Source organism: Poecile atricapillus, chromosome 3 (genome assembly GCF_030490865.1).
Source record: "Poecile atricapillus isolate bPoeAtr1 chromosome 3, bPoeAtr1.hap1, whole genome shotgun sequence".
Taxonomy (NCBI): Eukaryota; Metazoa; Chordata; class Aves; order Passeriformes; family Paridae; genus Poecile; species Poecile atricapillus.
Genome location: NC_081251.1, coordinates 50,309,826 through 50,334,483, shown reverse-complemented (window position 1 = coordinate 50,334,483; position 24,658 = coordinate 50,309,826). Strand labels below are relative to the sequence as shown.

The window sequence follows — 24,658 nt, the reverse complement described above, 5'->3', positions numbered from 1 at the left end:
CAGCTGGTCCCAGACTGAAGCCTGGGAAAGGCCCTTGTTTTGGCTGGTGAGCAGGGAGGAAGTGTTTGACAGCTCAGATTATGAAAGATAGTTTTGGGAACTTAGTATGTAGCTGTATGCTGATGTATAGATAGATCATATATACGTGTGTATATATATATACACATACATATATACATGTATGTAGCTGTAGGCTGATGACTGTTGTAGGAACTCTGATTAAATGTTGCATTATTCATATATTTTGCCTTTTGCCCTTTGGACTGCTGGGGATAAGGAATATTTTTGGTCTTCAGAAGGGCTATTACTAACTAAATATAGACCTATTTGGCAAAACCAGTATCTGCTTGCAAGTCAGAATGTGCTGAAAAACAAATTAGGTTCACTACTTTACAGCTTACTGAAAATTCTTATCAGCAGTTCTCAATCAGGTTTTTATACAAGGTACTTGATAACAATTAATTGCTGCAGTTAATTCATGTAGCTAATTTCTCACTTTGGGACATCACTCCGTTTCAACGTGCTCTCCAGCTTTTGTGAGATGGTTAGTATTACTGATGTAGCAATGACCTCAGTAGTACCTCTGGGCTAATGTAGAAATAATTTGGGGTTTTATTGCAGAATTTAATTTCTTTTAGCACCTGTCTCTAAACCCGCTTGCTTCTGTTTCTACAGAAAAGTAGTGAAAATATGTATTGTGAGGAAAAAAGGTATTTTTGCATTTTCATGACCTTTTAAGATCTGTCAACCACTTTCCCCAAATCAGCACAAACTCCTGTTCTTTTTATTCTCCCTTGGACTTTAGCAGTATACTTAAAATTCTAACCAGCCATGGTTCTGCCAGATCAGAGCTGGAAGCAAATTCACCAAAAAACAGATGCTTTTTTGGCACACACTTTGTCACTGAAAAATCATCTCTCCCTGAAGTCATGGTGTGTGTGCTGGTGTTATTCATAGAATATCATGGCACCTGGTGCCAAGCCTTTTGGAGCACAGGGGGCAGATATTTCTGAAAGTGAATGAAGATCGTGGAATATTTGTACTTTTTTCTTGAAATTTCGGCATAGATTGAGCATGTATTCCTTTATTTACTTTGTAATGTGGACTAAAGCCAAGCTAAAACTGTATTCCACTTTGATCTGTAAAAAACACCTTCCATGAACAAATGATTACAGTAGTTTGCTTCCAAGAAGAGTGTTAGTGTACAGAGATGGAACCACTGAAATATTCCTCCATCTGGGGTGAGGTATTGAACTCTCCCACTGTCTACCTTGTAAGGTGACTGTGACATGGTGGCACGGAGCTGGCATTTCCCAGCGGTTTCTTAAAGTATTCTAATGTCACTTCATCATTATTGGGAATAAAGACAGAGAATTAGAGGGAGCACTGCAGTGAAAGTGGGTTTCCTTTCTTTATGGCTGTATCTGTCACTTTCGAACATAGCAAATGGTGCTCCACACAGACTGCTGTTCTTCCAAAAGAAAGCAGTAAACAATTTCTCTTTAAATATATTAAAACTGGCACCAGACTGCAAATATTAAACAAGTTTTTCAGGGCATATGTTTTGAAAGACTGTAATTTTTGAATTTGAGTTTATTTAATACTGTCAAGAAACTTCAAATACAGACATACTTCTGATGTGCTGCCTCTCTTGCAGACCCTTCATTTTACATTCTGCTTGACACTGCCTTGGGTTTAGTCTGCAGTCTGATTACAGCACTCACTTGCACCAGCAGGCATTACTGACTTTTGATGCTGACTTTATAACTTCCTCAAAAATGTAAAATACTTGCTCAATATTTAAACTTGATAATTTCTTCCTCTGGCATCTGGTTATTACCTATTATTAGCACGTAGTAGAGGCATCATATATAAGGTAGGCATGAAGTCAGGTAGAGAAATGGAAAGTCAGAGCTGCTGCATATTTTAATTACAGCAGTGTGTTGTGGGATCAACTCCCTGGCTTTCCATCTTTGGCCAGAGGGCCCAATATGAGACCAGTTCCAGTAGCACCACGCACCAGAGCAAAGCCTTCTCTCCTGTGCTGTACAGCCCAAAGGCTTTCCTTCCACATCTCACTGCTCTTGGATGGGACATGAAAAGCTCCAGGCTTCAGGACTCCAGCTGTGGGCCCTGACTGGTGTGACACTTCTGGAGGGGTCCGCTTTGATGTAGCTGGAGCAATGGTTAGTGACCTATTTCAGAGTCAGTAGCAGATGAACACACTGCCTAGTAGCTCTTGTCAAAGCTACTACACCAGTACGTGTAAAAGGACTAAGCTCAAAGCTGATTTTTCCTCAAAGAAATGACAGCCTTAAAAGAATATAGGCTATTAATGGGTACAAGTATAATACAAGGAAATGAGTCTCCTCTGTTCATCAGGGTGAGGCAGTGATAGAGTTGGCTTGTTTGTTTTTATGACTGACAGATGGGACAATAAGATTTCCACTTCAATATTCACATCAGCACTTCATCGCCTTCCTTAGCTACTGCAGGTAAATTTTTAACTCTCAGTTAACCGTGTCACTAAAAGTTTGCAAATATGTTTAACTGAGTGTGTTGGGTTGGCCCTGTGTGGAATTCAGATGCCCACCAAAGCTGCTCTATCTTGCCCCTCCTCTGCTGAACAGGTGAGAGAATAGAATGAAAGGCTCATGGGTAGATGTAGGGACAGGGAGAGTTCACTCACCAGTCACCATCGTGAGCAAAATAGATTCAACATGGGAAGATCAAATTGGATTAAGGTAATGAAAAGTAAACCCAAATCTTAAAGTACCTTTCCTCCACCCTTCTTTTGTTCCTGGGATTAGCTTCACTGCTAATTTTCTCTGCCACCTCCTCCTCCAGTGGTGGAGGGGACAGATAATGAGGTCTGTGGCCAGTTCATCACACATTGTCTCTGCTGTTCCATTCTCCTCAGGGGCAGACTACTCAAACTCTTCCTCAGCTTGGGGTTCCTCCAGCAGGAGACAGTCTTTCCCAAACTTCTCCAGCATGAGCGCTTCCCACAGCTGCAGTTCTTCATGAGCTGCTCTAGTATGGGTCCCTTCCATGGAGTGCAGTCCTTCAGGAATAGACTGCTCTAGTTTATATACTGGGAATGATGTTCCATGATATGGAATATCTCTTTGGCCAGTTTGGTCAGCTGTCCTGGCCATGCTCCCTCACAGCTTCTTGTACACCTGCTGTCAGAGTTTAGGAAACTTGAAAAGTCCTTGATTTGGATAAGCACCACTTAGCAACAACAAAAACATTGGTGTGTTATCAACATTAGTCTCTTACTGAATCCAAAACTCAGCACTGTACCAGCTACTGAGAAGAAAACTAACTCCATCCCAGCCAAAATCAGGACACCAATACACACAGGTTTGCTGTTCCATGTGCTTGGCAGCCCTAAATCGCTGGACACAGGGAATGATGAATTGTTATGATTAACAGGAAACAGCTAGGATACATTGTGTCCTACTCTAAACAAGTGATGTCAGAACCTTCCAATGTGTCCTGGTTTGAAAACAAACAAACTAAAAACATTGCTAATTACAGATCCAAGGCACAATGTTCAGATGAGATCTCTGTGTATGGTCAGTCATGTGGAGAAAACATGATTCAGCACTTTGTGAAAGTGAGCAGACAAAACAGATGTACAGGTGTGTCAGGAGGGTGTTTTTTACTCATAGTTTTCTTTCAAGTGGTCATTACAGGATGAAAACCTTGGAATGGAAAACCTATGTAGTTTTACTGTGTTAGTCCCAAACGCAGCAGCAGAAGAGCTTTGGAAGAACTGAAAAGTCTTTCTCAAATTCTTTGATGTAAGAATAAAACATTTCACATTTTTGTAAAAATGTAGTGTCAGACCAACAGCTATTTCTTCCTCTTTCATTTTTGAACAGAGATATTGTGAAAGAATAAGTTCCAGGAATGAAACATAATGCAGTTTTAAGAAGATTGTAAGACGCTGTCTAAATAGGTTATGTGTTCAACTTCTGTGCTCAAAAAAGGAAGCTTGTGTAGTTCTAGTGAAATGTTATATCCTTAGGAGGACTGAAACTTCTGTTGTCCTAAACTGTCATCTATAAGGCATGTTAATTTAACATGCTAAATGTTATATTTGAATCCTTAAAAGTTCTGGATTTCTGTAATTTGATTCTGAAATCAATAAATATATTGAGACTGAGATCATGGGCAAGTAACCTGCCTCTCACTCTAATTCAAAAATTGCTGCTCATGAACATGGTGTGGAAACTGGATACTCTGATAACACATGGCTATCTTATATAAGGTTTTTATGGATGGATCTAATGAAGTATTTGAGAGAAGATCAGAATTGCTTCCCCATTTTAGAATGCAGGCACTAAGATTTAAAGCACATTAACTTCTTCTAATTAAAAAATAGTAGATAATTAGAAGGAAGTATATCACACATTTCAGTCAAGTCTTTTCTCCACAAAAACAATCTTTACCAAAATGCATAATAAAAGCATACTTTGTTTCAAAATTTTAAGATTAAATAGAGTCTGTGTTTTTTAGGAAAGTGCTGTAATTGGGAGAAAGAGGTAAGAGTAAGACATCAGTTTTTATGGTGTACTTAGCAGCATTATTTACATATATTCTGAGAAATATTCCTGTTTGTCGAATATAAAGCACATCAAGTGAAACTACTAGATGATAAAATCAGAATAAACCTGTTCTTTGCATGTTACGTTGCAGAGCTGTAGAGATCTTTCTGCAGGATGTTATAAATATAAAAAATTCAAACAAGTTCAGAAAACAGTTGAGTAATTTCATGGAAGAAAACTCTACTGGGCATTATTAATCATGCAAGCATCACATCTGGCTCTGAAAATCTCCCACTCTTAAGCTCTGAACACTCCTATTACTCATAGGAAGTGTTTATTTGCTTGTACTATTCATAAGCATTTGTTAGGGATAGGAAACTGTAGTAGATAATGCCTTTTAGACTCTGATCTAGAAGTCATTTTTTGGGTTGGGTGTCTTCTGAGAACTGGAATCATTGTTGCCTGCCTTGTACTGAGAGAAATCTATTTTTGAGACAGGAAAAACAACAACAAAAAAAAAAGGTCCTGAGTAAAATTATTTGCCTTGTTTCAGAATGGCACAAACAGAATTCATTACTTTCATGAACAGAGTTTCATTAGTATTACCTAAATGCTCAGTTAATGAGCTATAAACATGGGGAAAGGTCTGCTCCATTTGGTATATTTTAAGACCTCGGGATCTCCTCTCTAGTGGTTCCCTCACCTGCAGGAGGGAGAGCACCCAGGTTCCTCCTCACTGCATTGATAATGTGCCCTCAAACACCTGATTTGTTTCTCCTTTGCATTCCCTTCTCCTGTTCTTTGCTTTCCAAGTTCTTTCCATTTATCATCCTCATCACTTCCCAATTAATCAGCCCGGTTTCACTTTTCTCACCGGCGTCAATCCTGTTAAAAGCTGCCAGTCTGTTATCTCTAGCACCTGCCTGCCCTTTGTCCTGTCGCAGTCTCGTCAGTGGTGCCACAGGACAGGGTGAGCCATCTGCTCGTGGGCTGCTCCCCCTCTGTTATCTGCAGCATCTCACCCTCGCTGCTGGTGTTATCTCTGCAGAGACACCTCCAGCCTGGCACATTCCCATGCTGCCCTGCCCCACAGAGTCTGGCAGTCTGTAATTCTTTGCACCTGCACCCCCGAAAAGGTTGCAGAAAAATGCAGTTCACACATACCTCAATGTTTATGTAACTATAGATGTAGCTGGGCGTTTCCTAAGGTCTTTCTATAGGGATAACCACAACTGTTTGCGTTGGAGATTAGGGGGCTTGGTAGTGGGAAAAGGATAAACTTGGAAAAGGGGTTGACCCTAGAGTTGGATAGAGAGCATTCCTGGTGGAAAAATTTGAGATTTAGGGAAGAAATGTGAGACTAAAGGACAATATATTTATTTTCAAAAAATGTTTCACCCAAAAGTAGAATCTTCAGAATTTACAAAAGTTGCTCGTGGGCAGGCAGTAAGCCAGAAATGAAAACTGACAGGACCTGTCAAGTGGGCTGCTGGAAAGGCTCAGTCCCTGCCTGCTCTGCTCCTCAGCCATCAGCCTGCCTGGAAGGGGCTTGTCAAATTCATCTTTCTATCCACAGCAAGTGAAGTTGATGCGTGTTTTCCTTGTATATGTTTGGTTGGTTGGTTGTTTTCTGTGCATTGAGGGAGAGCTGTTTATAAACATAGGCAGTAGATTTTCAACAGCAAACTTCATCCCTAGCTTTACTCTGCCAGACACTTTGTAGCTTGGTGACCTGACATAGATATTTTTTTAAATTATTATAATGATTTGGATGTTTTCTTTTCACTTTTGCCATATAATTGTGTTTATCTTTGAAGTAGATCTTAGCAAAGATACATATCTTAGCTAAGCTGGTCTTAGCAAACAGCTGCAACAAACCCCCTAGATTGTTTTCATAGGATGATTTGGGCTGGATGAAACCTTAAAGATCATCTAGTTCCAAGCCCCTGAAGTTGGAGCTTTAGGCTGTACTGTCTAAAGCAGTTAGAGGGAGAGCAAGGACTTTGTCTTGTCTGTATTGTAGTTTACATTAAGTACTCTGATTGATCTCCTTAAGAAATCTTGAACTGCAAGTGAGGAGGCAACAGAGGTTCAGGGAGACTTGTGTGGTTTTACATACCTGCCTGAAAAAAGCAAGAGAATTTAAAAAAGGAGTGGCTGGAAAGCAAGTCACATCCGCAGTTATCCTTTCTCTCAGTAGCTGGCTTTCCTGTTCCTTCTTAGGAAGGGTCAGAAATTACAGGTGCTTGTTGAATGCATTGTATTATGGAGAAGCATCACACTTTCTGGTTTTTTATGATAGCTTATGTATTTGTGTGAGGCACCATATATGCTGAAAAACTGTAAGTTTAGATGGCAGTGAAAAGCTAAAATTTTCACCCATTGTGGGAGATGGGGTTGTTTGGCCTGGAGAAAAGGAGGCTCAGAGGGGATGTTATTGCTCTCTACGACTGCCTGAAAGGAGGCTGTAGCAGGGTGAGGTTCCTCTTCCCCAGGTAAGGAGCAATAAATAGGACAAGGGGGAATGGCCTCAGGTTGCACCAGTGGAGGTTCAGGTTGGGTATTAGGAAAAACTTTGTCACAAAAAGCATTGGAACAGGCTGCCCAGGGAATCCCCATCCCTGTAGGTATTTAAAAGGTATGTAGTTGTGATGCTTAGGGACATATTTTGTTGGTGGCCTTAGCAGATCTGGGTTAATGGTTGGACTTGGTGGCCTTAGAGGTCTTTTCCAACCTTAACAATTCTATGACTCAATAATAAGTCTCTACTGGTTGTGTTGGGTGGAAGGTATCTTCTAATAACACTATGGTGCTTGAAAGTCATCATGCCATTATCTCTGTTACAGATAGTGCAAACTAAAATTATATTCCGTTTGTGCCGTGAAAACTGCATTTGACGTGCTTTTTGTTAACAGTTTAGGAAATGCAGTATGAAGTTTGGGCCTCTGACCATCTGCTCTCTCAAATCCTTCAGTATCCTGTTTAGGTTGTCATATCTTCTGGCAATGATTCTTGAGTGTTTGCCTTTTCAGTAACAAACCTAATTGTTTGTGTGTTTAATTTCTTCCTTTTGTCTTTTACAGTGTCATTCAGGAACTATCCCTACTTTTTCCATGTCTTTATTTTTACCTTGTTGCCCATTTTTCAGCCCTTTCATTGAGGAAAATATTTTCATGCCTCTTAATTGAATCCTTCCTTTTTCTTCTGTATCCTCTGCTGCCAGGAGGTGTTTGGAACAGACCACTTACTAGTGGTCTACACTTACTACACTTACCCTTTGTGGCTGTTTTTATCTCATAATGGCTTTATGGTTTTGCATTCATTTTCTTGTACAACTGAGCACCTGATTTCTTTTGACTGTCATGAAAACATGATCACAGGCATTCTCCACGGGCCTATGACAGTTCTTCCCAAATTCATGTGGAGCTGATGAACTATTAACCATCCTATGATTTGCTATATTACTATATCTGCTTATTGCTGAGGAAGATTTGGAAAAATAAGAAAAATACTGTGTAAAGCACTAGTATGCTGTGTATAGCACTGGAAGAGATACTACCTAAGGATTAAATAAATTTTAGAACATAAAAGCAGATTTGTTTAAATTTTAAGGTTGTTCTTAAGCAGCATCCTTCCACAAAAGGATCCATGGCATATACTTTTCAGTATAAAGACCTTATTTCCAAGGTGCCATCATTACTACAGCCTGATGGAAGGAAATATGGATACCAGTAAGTACATTGCACCTGCTGGATATGGGGAAAATGTCTTATTACTATTTTTGCAGATGTGTTTACATGAGCTGGAAAGTTAATTTACCAATCCAGCCACTGTTTTGTATCATGTATATACTGTGGTAGTGGAATTAAGTAAAAGTTGTAAGGTCTGACTGTCTTGTATTTGGGGAGCTTGACCAGCACAGATTGTGTCAGGATCCACAAGGCACCTAATCAAATAAGTATTTCAAGAGGAAAAAAAATCCCACACAAAGAATAGTAATGTTTAGGCAGCTTTATTTCAAATACCGTGATAAAACTGCTGAAGGAAAATAGTTGATACACGTTTCCTGTTTTGGTGGTTATTTCATTGTTTGCACAGCTAGATGTGATGATTAATTTACAGCAAGAAATTTTCACCTCAGAAAAGTTGCTGCTATGCAACCCATGTTTCCTGGAGATAGTTTGAGGGCTGCAGAAATAAATATTTCTTAAAATAAATTTTTTTCTGAAGTCAAATGCAGCCCTAGAAAAGCTGTTTGATCAATTCTGACCAAGATAAGTAGATGTAAACATGAGATGGGGAGAAATAATGAATTTGTAGATGACACTGGATCTTAATCACGTTTTTCCAGGTCTGACTATCTTAACTGTTCTTCTTGGATCTTTCTGCACTAATGCCTCAAGCAGATAGCTCTTACTTCCTGACAGAAATGAGCTGGCAGTGTTTGCATAGCTGACATTTATTTTTTTCAATATAGAAGATACCTTGAAATATTTCTGAAAGCTGGGAAAAGAATTTAACAATTCATGATTTTCATCTGGAATATTTTAAACAGCCACAATCTTGGGCTGAAATTTGAGTTGTGTCCTTGTTGATTGGGAAAAGCAAGTCAATCTACTTGCCCTGTAAAATGTGCATAAATTTCTGCAATCCATACTGAACTTGGTGGGATTGCAGGATAACTTGGTTGGGAGGTATGAGAAGGTCCTTGATCCAAGGTTAGACAGGGCTGCTTAGGTCTGGGTCTCCCTCCACGGTGCTGGAATCCCCTGGAGCAGAGCTGGCACAGCCACTGCAGGCAGCTCACACCTCTGCCTCCCTGGCTCCTTGTCCTTGTGCACCATCTGAACCCTGCTAAATTTCATGAAGTTTTTGTCAGCCTGTTCTCCAGCCTGTTTTGACCTCTGCCAACAGCAGCCCTGGCTCCCAGATAGGATTTCCTTCCCCCACCCCAAAGTGGTTGCTTACAAGCTTGGTAAGATTGCACTGCATGATATTCTTCAGGTGCCACCTGCTTTTGACCCACGTGTAACTGGTTTTCAGCTGCTGGGAAACAGTTCCATCCTTTTGCCCTAATTCCAGCATATTAGGTTGAAGAGACTTCTCTGGCAGTAGTGGTGATGATGCAGACTTATCCTTGATCCATGTAGCAACTGCGTATCTGGTTAATCTATGTAAATACTCTCCAGTGAACCGGCTCTAACTTCGGACCGTGCCACAATAATGAGCTTTAGCAGTGAAGTACTTCAGCTTCTCTGACTGGGTGCTAGAGAGGAGAGGGAAGGGCAAAGGAAAAGTTGACCTTTTGTCAAAGCTGATGGTCTGAGCATGGGGGAAGTATTTACTGTCAGTACCCAGCATTTTTGAAAACTCAAAGTGCACTGCACTTCATGGGTTCAGGGGCAGCATCAAGCTCTAGTAAGTTTCTCATTAGCTGGGAAACTAGTAGCTTTTGTAGCTTGTTTGTGTTTTCACTTACTGTTATTAGCCATTTAACTTAAGTTGGTAATGGCCCCAAACCAACTAATAATGCCAGGCTCACAGTTTCATTTTTTTTCTTAAAAAAACCCCTACAATTAAAAAAACATTCAAAAATACTTGCTTCAAACAAATGTAAGTAAAAGAAAATGCAGTTAAAGAAAAATTGCTCTTAGAAAATACGTCTGAAATTTTGCCTTTCAGTGCCAGTTTGGCATTTGTCTCACCACTAAAACTTCTTACCATCAAGGAGACCATCTTGTCGCTTCCAATTCCCTGGTGGAGAAGCAGGATTGTGGGATGAATGTAGACTAATATTGCAAGGGAGAGAAACTTCAGGAAGGTTGTTGTTGCTTTTTTTAGTTGTTGTTCCTGTTTTAAAAGACATGCTGGATAGACCTGGATATATTGATGATTTCCGTTGAACAAGGGTGCCAAAACTTTGTTACTGACTTTAGCAGCAGAGCAAAACTTAGAAATGTGTAAGGAGAGACTGAGGTTCAAAATGCTTGAAGGTATCTTCATTTTAGTGTATGTTAATCATGCTCTTGAATCACCTTGATGTTAATCACTTCCTGTGGCTGTGCTGTATTGCATAACACTGCTTGTTATTGTACTGCTTATTTTTTTTTCGTGTTGCCCCTGCTGAGATTTGCAACTTCACTAGCAGCATGGCTATGGATTGCTAGGTACCAAAACCAAGTAGGACATACAGTCCATGCCATGAATTATTTATAATCTAATTAAAAGCAAACTTTACCCAATAATTTCTTAAAGAATAGTAGGAAAAAGAGAACAAAAGCATGATTGTATCATGCAGGTGCAGGAGCTGCTGTTCAGCTTGGGAGTTCTTGGAAACTGTAGCAAGTCATAAGTAGACCAACAAAAAAAAAATGACACTGAGTGGGATGAGTCTATGTATGCCACTATTCTTCATAATAGTAGTATTTCCACAAATTGCTTTCTTTTTTCCTTCACTTTTATGACATTAATCAAATTGTGCATGAACTTAAGAGGTTGCTACTAATTCTGCAAATTTTTATACAAGTCTTCAATGCTTTTATGTTTTAAGTAAAAATGTTTGAACTTTCTTTCTGGTTATTGTCAGTAGTGAACAATGACCTGAGTTCTTCCACATTACCTTATGATGTCATTTGCTTATCTATTAACGGGTGTTTCATTAACATAAAACATCTGTGTGATCTGGTTCTTTAAAAAAATAGCTAACAGTTACTCTCCTTAGACAAAAAAACTAGAACAATAGAGCATCACCACAGAGCTTTAAGAAAAAAATAAATATCCAAACTGCTGAAATAATAGGTTGTCTGTAGAAACATCATCTATCTCTTGTGCTAGTGATAAGGAAGTACTTTTTCTCTGTATCTGTTAAAGAGCCCATCTGATTTTTTATGTTAACTATTAAAGAAGACAGCCTTGGAGAAATGCAGTGGTTTTGAGTGACAGGCTGTAGGCTTCATTTTTTTTTCTGAAATGCACATCTTGGTAACAGTTGCTAAGTTGTAAGGTAGAAGCTGTATGGCTTGTTCTTTAGACTGCACCTTTGTTTGGAGCTGGATGGAAGATTTCCATCTTGTTTATGTATACAGACATAAATGGCGAGTGGCATAAGTTGAAAAGGAACATTTTCAGTTATTAATTTAAATTTTGCTAAATTTCATAATACTGCACCTCAGTACTATATTTTCTTTTCTTTTTCCTTAGTCCTGTAGTTAGTGGGAAAGCATTGTTGGTTCACCCACTAGTAACTGAGAGCTGGAGGAAGAAGGAGTTCAACAATATCCTAATTGATGCTTTCAAGGCAGTTATTTTTGGGAAAAACTGTTTAAATGCCTACAGAACATACTCAAATCATAGCTTACCTGGGAGGGGAAATGAAAAATAATAATAAAAAAAAGATTATTCAAACCCCTCTGTTTGATAAGGAAATAGCATTTTCTTGCATATCTATTTAGTTTTCTATACTTTTGGTGGAAGACAGAGTTGAGTGATTAAATCTAAAACTGAGCTAAAACTGATCTGCTCTGGCTGGTTCAAGGTAGGATGAATGCTGCTATATTATACAGGCAAGATTTTTGAACCACATTTTTTCTATTTCCCTGAAATAGCTGATTTAATTTGGCTGAAATTAGACATTTGGTTACAGAAGGTGCAAGGACAGTGCTCTTTGTGGGAAGGGCTGTACATTTTTCTTGCCTCCTTAATTTTTGATTAGTCAAGGAAAGAGTCTCAGGATATTTCTGTGCTGCACCAAATAGTTTGTTTTTCTCGTAGCTGTACTGGTCAGATGGCCAGGTAAGAGGCAGGCTGTAGATACTGGCTAATATACTGACTGAATTATATGAGTATACGAAGGATGCAGGAAAACTCTTCCTTCTTGAAGGTCTTCCTGCAGGTTTCTCTGACTTATCACTCTTCTACTGAAATGAACAATTCAGTAATTAATGCACTATAGCCCAGCTCTCAGAAACTAATAGAAAAACATTCTGGTATCTCCAGTTTTTCAGTAAATTTATAATTTTAGCAGTACATAACTGTTAGCAAAGAGAGATATTTCAGATATATTCAATTACCAGAGAGGTGTGCCTGACAAATGAGTAAAACGTGACTTGTTATCATGGTCTAGTTTCGGATGTCATACAATCATTTTCAAATAACTTTTTTTTTTTTTTTTAATGGAGACATCAAAGCATAAGGGGTGCTGTTCTTATTAGTTATTTCTTATTTGAAATAACCTCTTTTTTCTTGTGTCCTTGTGCATTAAATAAAATACACTGTAATAGAATAAGTGTAGAAAATACGTTACCTGAAAATTTCCTGTTCTCTTTAGTTACCTTTTAATTAAAATTCTTGTTACAGAATTAATAGGATAATTGATTCCTTTTAAAATGAGTAACAGAATGAAGCACTGTGTGGAGTCTGTCCCTGGTTAATAAATGATGCCCAGAACGGCATATGATGAATATTAGTTGGATAGTTTAATACAGTCCTAAGGAGGCTTACAAGCTACTGTGAGGAATAGAAAATATAAGAATAGAAGCTTATCTGTAACTTAACACATAAGGGAATAATACTTAGCATTTTTGTCAGGCTTTCCATTTGAGGAGTTTGAAGTCCTTTGCAATAAAAATGATGAATTAATTCTCCGAATAGGCCTTAAGATTTTTATTTTCTCTTTCTTCTTTTTTTTTCTATGCAAATGCTAGATTTTTTTTTTTTAATTTGTCTTTGTGGGCAAGAAATAAATTATTTGTAAGATACTTAAATGCTGAGGAGTAGTAGGACTTCACTAGCATGTCCCTTTAATGCAGATCATTAAATACAGAGCCATATAAAGTATTCCATGGTATGATATGCATGTTTAGTATTAATGGAAAATCCTGTAAATCAGTTTGGCTACCTTAGCTCTATTGTCATGATAAGAGGTACGGGTATTTCCCCCACTTTGTGTCTGGTGGTGCCCTATGCTTGGGCAGCACTGCTGGATGAACCTGTGTGTTGTTAAGAGTCCTTCATTCCTATCACAATGCACAAGGAAGCTGTGAGCACCTAAATGTTCCCCAAACCCTTGTCTGCTGCTTAGTGGAAAAGAGCGATTGGGAATCCTTGGTACTGTCCCATTAACTCATACTGAAGTCTCCTTTGTGGCTTTTCTTGGCTGGGTGGAGGTCCCATCAGGAAGCACTCACGGGAGCTCCTCCAGCCTGCCAGGGCTTCAGAGCATGGTTATCATCCACCTGCTAAATTAGAAATGGTGACACTTTGGCAGTGACTATTAAACAAGCATTGACACTGTGTGGTTGGCTTTTAACTCAGGATGATGCTGTTAGGAAATGAGGTTATAAACACCAAAAATCTGTCAAGCTCCTGATTTGCAATAATCTCCCTGCTGACAGATAAGAAGTGATTATTTATATGAAGGTTCATAGTGACAGGATTTATTTTACATGTCTTGAAGGAAAAAAACAGATTTCTGTTGCCAGTAGAGAAAGGGAGTCTGTCATTTGTATCTTCTGTCAGATTCAAGAGAAAAAAAATAAACAGTATCAACTAAGATGAACCTTTATATATTTGAGATTATTTCTTCAGCTTGTTTCTGGAGTAAGAAATAGCAACAGAAAATAAAGAGCTTAAAATAAAATTCAGACAACTATAATTGCTAATTTTTAGTTTAAAAATAAACTTGAGGCACAATTCTACCTACAGAAAACAATGATCTGAACATAAACCAGTTTTAATTAGTTATCTAGTGAATCTTGGTGTTCACTTAAAAAGCTAACTTTTAGTTTTCATTTTATGAAAACTTGCTTATAATGAATTCTGTCAGCAGTCCAGCATAGCAGTAGACAGAGTAACTGAAAGAGCCTAAAGCAGACATGTATCACTGTTAGTCAGATCTGCATGTCTGCTTAGATAAGGTTATGAACTGATCAACAAAGAAGTAACTATAGTAGAACACTTTACATCTTTACCTAGAATTTCCATTATAGAGCAAGTCTGCACACACTGTGAATACTGATAAAAATTACTTTTAAAAAAAAAAAAAAAAAAGTTAAGGTAGTTATTGTGATCAAAACATTTCCAGATGGAAAAGATATTGGAATGTATTAGGATTGCTTGCAGAACTGCAAGAAAAGATTGAAATAAAAGGTTTAAAGCACTACCAAAGCAATAATAGTGAATATTGACAAAGGTAACAAAGATCATGCTCAGAAACAAAGGAAATTGTAAAATGAATTTGCAATGTAGATGTGCTTACTAATCCTACAAAAAGTGTTATGTGTTGAGATAAAAGAAAATTCACTTATTACTTCATGTTTTCAAGATGCATATTAAGAAAAGAGAAAAGCTCCATAAACTTAGTTAATAACATGTATTTCTTTAAAGTTCAATGTTACACTAAATACCACAGTATTGAAGATGATGAAACACAAATGTAATACTTTTGATAACTAAAGAAAAAAAGGCTGTGTGTTTCCAAGAGTTACTCACTGTGGTAATCAGTAGATTCAGTAAGAGCATATTAAACAAAGCTTTCATATATACAGCAAAGCTTTTTGAAAATGATAGTGAATCAGCTGAAGGTGGATCATACAGTTTTTCACAGAGAAATCATAATTGGTGGCAATAATTTCAAAGGTAGTATTGCATTTGCTAATAATATTTTTTTTGTAATGATTTTTTCTGCTGTGCTGCAATTTGGTTGGTACTGAGTGGCTGTGGAAACAGCTGAGAACAGGGCTTTCACTGAGCTTTGGACAAAGATGATTTAGAGAGTCCCTTCCAACCTCAACCCTTCTGTGATTCTGATTCACTGAGTCTTAGTTAGCTTGTTGGTTAACAGTGGTGGGAGCAGAAAGAATATAAGGCTTTCTAAAATGTGAGTTTTTGCTAATGTTGATGTAATATTTCATCAGAGCAACAAAACCAGCTGGGGGTTGCGTTGTGGTCACAAACTTCCTGCACTGATGAGAGACACTGAGGTGGGTTCACCAGGGCCAGCAGCCGAGCACCCACGCAACTGTTGGCACAGGTGGGCTGCAGGAAAGAACAGGAAGAATGAAAGCCAGAGAGGAGGTGGGTCAAGATGAAGCCCATTTATTAGGTGAAAGAAGGAGGGGACAGGGACAAATGATGCAAAGGCAATCACTCATATCCTCCCACAATCAGACTGATGCCCAGTTGCTGAACACCAGCCACCTTGGAAAGCTGCTCTTTCTTCCTCTGCCCCAGTTTTTGTTGCTGAGCATGTTGTTAACATGGTAGGAAATAACCCTTTGAGACCTAACCAACTGGAGTCAGCTCTCCCAGCTGTCCCCCCTCAACCTTATAGCCACCTCCTCCATTCTCCCTCTCAGAGGGAGTGGAAAAGGGGCAGGAGCTGAAAAAAGAGAAAGCCTTACTGTTTTATAAGTGCTGTTCAGCAACAGCCAAAACATTGTGTTATCAGCGTTATTTCAGGCACCAATTCAAAACACCATATGGGCCGCAGTGATGGATGCTAACTCCAGCCCAGCCAGACCCAGAACAGTTCTCAGCTATGCAAGTTGATTTGTGCAGGAGGAAAATTCAAGTGGAATGTCTGTTGAGGTTTCTTACTAATTCTAGGGACTTCCTTACCCTTCCTCATACTGTGGAAAAATGATGTTTTAGTTACAGCATCAAGGAGAGAAGATGCAGGGAGACTAGTCTGAGTGAACATGTAGCTCTGGTGAGGAGTTTAAAAGGTGAGAATAACTTAAATGTGTAGAAAGATCAGTGTAAACTGAGAAAGGAAAGATTATTTAAGCTAGGTGTGGGAGTTAATAGAAAAATAGATAAACTGTTACATTTTCTTCAGAGGTTTGTTGCAGGGGGAGGTTTGACTTGGGAGGGAGTTGTTTGGGATTTTTTTTTGTCTCTTCATATCTTGAACTTTCAGGACCTTGGTCTTCTGCCTTCTTTCTCTGTCTTGGCAAAATTTAAATGGCTCTGTTGAAGGTCAGAATGGTACTATTTCATGCAATCAATCCTTTTTCTACTTTAATATCCCAGTTTAAAAGGTGCTTTAATTCTTTCCCTGACATTCTCTTTGGCATCTCCCCCATTTATATGTAACTGCTAAAAATAAACCTTATAAAGTTATTATTTTCACTGCACCTGGTACTGCAATAGTTTCCATCTAAACACCGTTATTACTGTGCCAATTCAGCATTGCTGTTGTTTTCTGTCAATGTTTGAATAGAACTGTGTTTTGCAGATTTCAAGTGACTTAAATGTGCTTTGAAAGACGGCAGCAACTAAAATACCAACAAATGAATGCATTATCATCATCTTTTAGTTGGCCAATACTTTGGCTGTAGGAAAGGGTTCTGTTTCTGTTTTCACAGAACAAGGATCTCTGAGCCCCTTGTAGAGTTTGAGGTTCAATGAACCTTTCTGGGCTCCCCGGTTCAAGAAAGACAAGAAGTTACTGGAGAGTGTCTGGCAAAGGGCTAAGAAGATGATGTGGGGACTTGAGCGTCTCTCTGTTATGAGAAAAGGCTAAGGGCTTGTTGAACCTGAAGAGGACAACTGAGATAGGATTTTATCAATGCATACAAATATCTTAAGGTCAGGATGGGGTCAGGCTTTTCAGTGATACCCAGCAATAAGATAAGTGGCAATTGGCAGAAACTGAAACACAGGAAGTTCCATCTAAATGTGAGGAAAAAACTACTGCGAGAGAGTCAAAGCACTGGAACAAGCGTCTGGTTATGGATTCTCCTTCTCCAGAGATGCTCAAAACTTGCCTGAACAAAATCCTGTGCAGCCTGCTGTGGATGAACCTGCTTTAGCACTGGGACTGGAAGTGGTTGATCTCCAGATCATCTCTCCTTTCCAATCCCAACCATTCTGTGGTTTATTTTTTTTTACATGTAGTAAAACTAGAAGGATTGAGGGTTGCTTCTATGCAAATGTAACTCTGCCTATTAACATCCATGTATGGAAGACATAGGGAATTATTTAAAACAATTTCATTAGCTGTACTGGAGAGGAGTTTGAGAGTACCAGGAATCATCTAGTCAAAAGCTGTTGAAGTATCCCTCACTGGGAATTTCTCCTTTTAACAGCATCAGTAATGTTGTGTTGGTATACCAGATGCTCTCAGTAACTGTGATCTTTAGAAATCTTAAGTGATCAACAGCACTTGTACAAGCAGTCAGGGAAGTGATCAAAAGACTCTTCATGAATTACCAAAAAAAAAAAAAAATTAAAAATCAGTAGATAATGATTTAGTGCTATCCCATTCAAACAAAAAGGTGAAGACAGCAAAGATAGATGGATTTCTCAAAAAAAAAAGTTAAAATTAATTCCCAAAGTACCAGTATCAGTTTTGCCTAAGCAAAGAATCCCCTGGGTGAGCTGGGTCTATTAAAATTGCTACTCAATATTTTAAAACATTTTCATTCTGACATAGAAAGTGAAGTTATTCACAGATAGGAAGTTAATGTAGTGGGAAACTTAATATGGTTTTGTAATTTCAACAGCAGGGAAAGAATGTAGAGTATTTCTGATCTGTTGAATCCTAGAAATTGAGACTTCTTGATAGGTTAAGTGACTACTTGTGTAGCAAGGCAGTGTTGATTAAGGTAGAGTCCTTTGGCTGCCCTATCTGCGGGCTCTTTGCCCAGTAACTAATAACTTTTTTCTAAGGAGCCATTCACTTTTGTGTCTGTTTGGAATGCCTCATTTCTTTTGAAACACTAGAGGGCTCACTGACTGCTTTTGGAGCTGCCTTTTGCTTTCAATGTATGTCCATAAATCCCCAAATGTCTAAGCAAGGATGTCCTAAAGGTGCATTTTCTTAGGAGCAAACTTACTTACTTACCTCAGTCGTTTTGTCTAAATCTAGGCTTTCTGGAAGAGCTCTAAAGAACACTTTAATTAGCTAAAAGGGGTGAATTTGATCTCTCACTCAGTAAATTCTGGTAGGGTTTTTCCTCCTGGAATATTTCCGTAAGTTTAGGTAGAGCAGTTCTTTTTGGTTTATTGTTTGTTTGTTTGTTTGTGGGTTTTGTTGGGGCTTCTTTTGTCTGCTTAGCTTGTGAAATCCACCCACTGCAATTTCCTAGGAAGCAATTAGATAAATATACCTGGGTAGCTAGCAGAATGGGAGGAAAGCTTTGTAAAAAACCCAACAACCCATCTGATGTTCACTGGCACACAATAATAAATATTATTAGAAGGTAGTGTCTACTGTCTGGCTTATCTTCCTGTCTTACTAGCTCGGGACAATACAATGGCAATAGTGTAATCAGTGGTTTCTGCTACCAAAGCACACATACATTTATGACACAATGATTGAAGTGTCAATCCATGGGGAAAAACTAATGGCAAGTTTTTCATCATCTAGAACATCTTCTAGCATCACACACTTTGTGACTGTTGTGGCTGGACTGAACCTGCAGCAGTCTGAAGCTGCTCCTGCCTTTCTCTGACTCTGATACTTGTGACAATCTGACTGGGGGAATCGGACAAGACAAAAATGATCCTCAAAACAGCAATGCCACCTGCAAAAGTTTCTCTTTCCTGAACTGACTTGGTTTGGGAATAGATGACCACTGTATTTCTTATGCAAGAGAAGGAGCACAGATGTGCTAGGAGAAAAAGGGAAGGACAATGGGAGTGGCTTGAGCAATTATGATGTTGTTATAATACTACATATTTAGGCTCTTTGATTCAGGCCACCTAATTCCAAGTTTAGTTTATTAAAAAAAAAAAAAAAAAAAAGACCTTTTGTGTGGTGTGTCCTGATTAAGATTAAGCAAATGAAAAGATTCTGATGTGATTGCATCAGAAAATAAGCTTTGAGAAATCATAGAATTTAGCCTCCCAAAATCCCTGAGAATTTGTATGTTAATATCTGAAGCTGAGCTTGCAGATCTGGGATATGATGGCAGGGCAGAATAAGTCTTTCTTGTATAGGAGACAAAATTACCAGAAAATTTCAATTGATAAATTGTAAAACATGCTGTGGAGAAGTGATTGGTTCCATGGTTGGTTTCATGTAGTCTTGATCCTTGTAGCCAGGGATTGGGAAAGCCCCATAGTCATAAAGTCTGCCAGTTGGCTGCCTATTAACAGTTCTGCTTTGAGACAAAAAGCTCTGTCCTGGGAGAGCTAAGCCATTCTGCAATGAAGTCAAGCAATGGACACAGCTCTTGCCATCCAGCATATCACTACCATGCATGGCCTGAGACCATTTCCACAGAGTCTCTGACTTGCTGCCTTTCAGATGAGATCTTACACCAGGCTAGTCTTTTGGTTGAAAATGCTCTCATATTAGCTGCTGTTGCCAATTTTTGTATTTGTAAAGCTGGACTGGTAGTGTAGATTAACATCCATGAATTTTCCTGCAGGATAGATGTGCATTTTTTTCTCCTGCTAATACTGGAGAAATGTTTATTCTCACAGGTATAGCAGTATTCTAGAAAATCTGTTGTCATTTATTATGGTATGGCTTAATGCAGATTTTTAATTGACATAATTTCTCTGTGGTTTGAGCAAAGGAAAGAGGAAGGGAGAAAGTGCTGGATTACTATTATCAGCGTGTCCCAAGGCTGCTGCTTTTAAATTTAGGGTTGTAACTGTTATTTAACAGAATTATCCTTGACACATGGCCTAAAGAAGAGATCTGATAGCAAGGACAGAACAGTGTTGTCATCTGACAGCCTGAAGCAGTATCTTTGAAAAGGTCTGTAATTGTCACTTTTTGTCTAGAAGATGACCTCTGGCATTCCCAACCCTACTCTGTCTTGTGGAAGAGGGGAGGAGGGACAGCAAGGAGACAAAATCTTTCTTTCTGTTACATAAAGTCATGCTGCTTGTGGTGGCCTTTAAAGAAGACTCTTCCTGAGCAGGTGTTAAAAGTGGTGGTTGGTAAGGGGAGGTGTTGGATCTGCTGGTGTGGCAGTGGTTTGTGACAGAGCTGTATGCATTCTTCTCACCCCACATTTGGGGAGGGGCAGGTGAGCTCCTGGACATGCACCTGGACCACCCTGAAAAAGGACAGCTCAGACCAGATACGTCTGGTGATGGTGATGGAGTGTGAGCTGTTCTTGAGTCAACCCACTCCCCTGACTTCTGGTGTGGATACCCCCTGCTCTTACTACAGCACTGCTGTGTTACTACAGCACTACTGGCTCTGCAAGGCTGTTTCCCAAAGCAGTATTTATCTGTGGTGCACCTCTTCTCGTGCAAAATATGACTTGGTAGTGATAAGTTTAGTTGTAAAGGTTTTGTCTCTTTGTGCAGAGTGACATGTGAAAGTAGCCACAGATGCATCTATAGTCATAAAAGATTGTATTGTAAAAACCTCAAAACATTTTCTAGGTGTTCTGCCTGCCCACTTTACCATCCTTCTACTGTTACTAGCTGTGCTGAGTTTGAACCAGCAAGCAAGTCTCTGCCAGAATCTGTAAACTACCGTAAACTTTATTTTCACCTTAAAAAATCTAAAGGTTCTAGGGGAAAAACCTTCCTTTAAAATATTACTTCTCTCAATTTTTGAGGTATATGCTAAAGGGAAATAAAATCTCAATTGAATTGGTATATGACACAATGAATTCCCTTCCTAAAAATTAGTTATTTTTGAGTGTGTCTTGACCATAAGCTTGCAGGTAACAGAAGTGGAGAGGACAGTCATGTAATTCTTATAGCAGCCATCCCACTGCTACCTGGAAAACAGTGCCACTGTTATTCTTTATCGAATATTTCATAGATCTAATGCTTACAGCAGGACTTTGGTTAAGAATTGAATTAAATGTTTTTAATATTGGGAATATTCTCAAGTGGGTGTTTGCTGTGGCTTCTTGCTAAATCAACATTATAATCCTGCTTTCGTTTCCCTACAGATGATGAAGCATGCCTGGGATAATTATAAGCGTTACGCATGGGGATTAAATGAACTGAAACCCATATCTAAGCAAGGACATTCAAGCAATTTATTTGGTGAGTAGAGTGTATTTTTGTGCTTAGTGACGTTAGCACAAAACAGTAAATCAGCTGAAAAGCTTATAAGTGATAAACATGTTTTCTTTTGCTCCCTGTCATGCAGCATGATGTTTCTTGCTTCTGTTATGTATAAAAAGTAGCAGTAAATGAAGGTGCTTTCTGTGACTTTTATAGATTAGTGTCTGAATGAGGATAAATGGAGCATGGCATTGCTGCATGATAAAAATATAGTTTTGCTGCAATAAATACTGTCCTGTCTTAAACATTTACTATGGAAATCATTGATGCCACATTCAATAAGCAGGGAACTAAGGGGGAAGGGGTGGAGAGGAGGAGAAATCCTATACAAGGAAAAAACAGTACTCTCTACAGTCACAAAGGCAGCTGCAGCTGTGTGCAGTTCTCAGGAATTTATTTCCATTTCTTATAAAAATTCGTTGATTTGTATCAGACTCCCTTATCAGGCTTTCTTTTTCATTAATGCAACTGTTGTTTGCACCTCTAAATATTGTACAGGAGATGTTAAATAAAGCCCAAGTTGTTATCAGTGTAGAACAAATATGGGACTGAAAAGTTCTAGTAGGAGAGGCACACAGTAAAAATCCAGTGTAATGAGTCAAAACTTTCTCAGTGTCCAAGTGGGACTTGTGGCTGGATAAATAGCAGCTGAAGAGAAAGAGCATTCTGAGAAAGCACAAGAAAACAGTCCTATGAACGGTCATTATCTTCAGTTTTGCAGAAGAATGAAAATTTAAACTGTTTGACACCAATTTTTCTATTCAAATAGCTTGTTTTCCAAACAGAAAGCTGAAAAATGACTAATTTCTATAGCCGAGACAAAATCAATACATTATTTTGATTTTAACAGGAACTTACTTTGTTGAATGTTTGCAAAAGATAGCTTGAAGTGGAAACATTTCCTAAAACAGCCTAAATAGAACACTTATCAAATCCCCAACTATATTTGGAGGTTGCTTAGAGACAGTAGTTGTGATTACAAAAATAAGTTGGAAAATACAACGTTCTACAATCTATATTGATCTTGCTACCCCAAGGTAACATCGAAAATGTTAATAAGTAATTATTATCTAGTTAGTTATTGGACTTCTTTTTTGAGTTCTTGAAACCAGAATAGTTTGAGTTGACTTCAAGGTTGAGTCATCATATTTCTGTTTCCTTCTCTAAATTGAAAATTATTTCTTATCTTCAGGAGAATGATAGTTGAGTGGTTTAATATATTTGAGAAAATATTTAATGGAATTTTGGATGGAATTTTAATGGAATGTGTGCTTGCAGTACAACAAAATGGCATGAAATTTCTTGAAAATTAAGATGCTTAATGTAGTTTCATTTGAAAACAGAGATGGAATAAAATTTTCTAAGGTTTGAATTAATAACAATATTGCATGGATTTTCAGAAAAAGCTGTAGATGTATTGACTTGTGAAATTCTTAAGCAGGAGTTCTGTGGATGTTGCATAAATTTAAGTCACTTCAGGCACAATTCTCTGTGAAACACGACAAGTGTTGAATTGAAAAATAAAACTACATTTAAAAGAGTATGAGCCAGACTCAGTCTAAATGCAGATCAGTTTCTCATCATGGTCATCTGGTATAAGTTCTTATTGCTGAGGAGTTTTCCTTAGAAACATCTTCAATCTTATTGATCTTGATGCAAATCAAAATAAACATTAGGTCTCTTTCTGCTGAACTGCTTTACAGAATATCAAAGACCTGCCAGCAGGTCTGCCTCATAAGTTACCCTTGCCCAAATCCATAATTGCCTTTTGTTTGTTACAAACAAAACCTTGTTTCTGTAAGTGTCCTAAGATGATTAGATCTGATCTGTACCTTCATGTTTGAATTCAACAAATGCCACCTTTTTCATAAAACAATAAAAGCAAACATCTGTTTGTGTGTTGAATTTCTTTTCTTCATGAAAGGACGGACAAGTTTCCTTATCTTTCTTGTTTCTTATTAAAAAAAAAAAAAAAAAATAAAAAATTTACAAGTAGTTGACTAATTGAAGGTAATTCTGAATTGTATTTGTGGAGAATAGGTTACCTTCAGATCTGTGTCCTGTGAATTTCTTCCCAACCTTCAGAAACCAAGTAAGACCTTCAGTTCAGTGATAACTATCTCCAATTTTCCAAGACTGTCTTTTCTTCTTGCTGCCAGGTCTCAATTGTTTTAAAAATACAAGTTTCAAAGTGTCTTAGTATCAGTAAAACACAGCTTATTTCATTAGGCACTGTTTGATTTTAAGCACTTCTCCTCCTTTGAATTAACTGCTGCATTTACATTGCTTTGAATAAACTGGGAGTGGCTGTTATGGGATAAAGACTTTTGGTATCTCACTGTGAGGAACAGCAGAGTCCAGTGCTGTGTGGTGCTTTATGTTGCACAAGTTATAGTACGGCTCTCCTGACACAGAAGGAGAGAGTTGTTTTCAAATGATACTGCTCCTAAGCTTATTTTTGAAAGTATAAATGCATGGCTCCTTTCTATCTCCATTTTGCAGGTAGATTGTAATGACTGTTGTGTCTTGAAGGCAAGTCGTAACTGTCATGCTGTGTTTCTCAGAAGGACAAAAATAAGATGGCTTTTGTGAGATGTAATTACACATAGATGTGGTTTAGGAAATATCATCATGAAATACAGACACTGTACCTAGGCTAGGAGAGGAGGAAAATGGCCAGTGGGATGTTGATGGGAGAAAAGGTAGGGACAACTGGTGGTTCTAATTTTGGGGGAAGGAAAAGAACCCTGCTTTAGCACCTTTTACAAATTAGTAGTAGTAGAGCTATCCTCTAGGATATCCTCTAGATCCTCTAGCTGAGGACTTCTTGCTGAACTTGGAAATTAGTTTTTTTTGTCCTAATCTCAGGCCATGAATACAAATTGCGAAGTCAAGGAACTGCCTTGCTCTTGCTGGCATTCTGCAAGCAGTGTGTGTGGAGGGGTGTGTGTGATAAGTTGAGAAAGTCTTTAGACAGGCAGTCTGTAGATATATTCATGCTATGAGCAGAAGTTGCTTTCTCTCACATGTGCACACCAAGAATAATATATTTTTAGAGAAACACTGAAACATATGTGAACTGAAACATTTCTCCTTGAAGCCAGTGCCACATA

General features: G+C 38.4%; 1 protein-coding gene across 1 annotated transcript in view; it reads left to right on the top strand.

Moving 5' to 3' along the window:
* Positions 1-24,658, top strand: part of MAN1A1 (mannosidase alpha class 1A member 1) — a 141,013-nt gene that overhangs the window by 15,821 nt on the left and 100,534 nt on the right. The window contains exon 2 of the mRNA XM_058834785.1: positions 21,428-21,524. Coding sequence (XP_058690768.1) covers positions 21,428-21,524 — 97 coding nt within the window. The remainder of the gene's footprint in view (positions 1-21,427; positions 21,525-24,658) is intronic.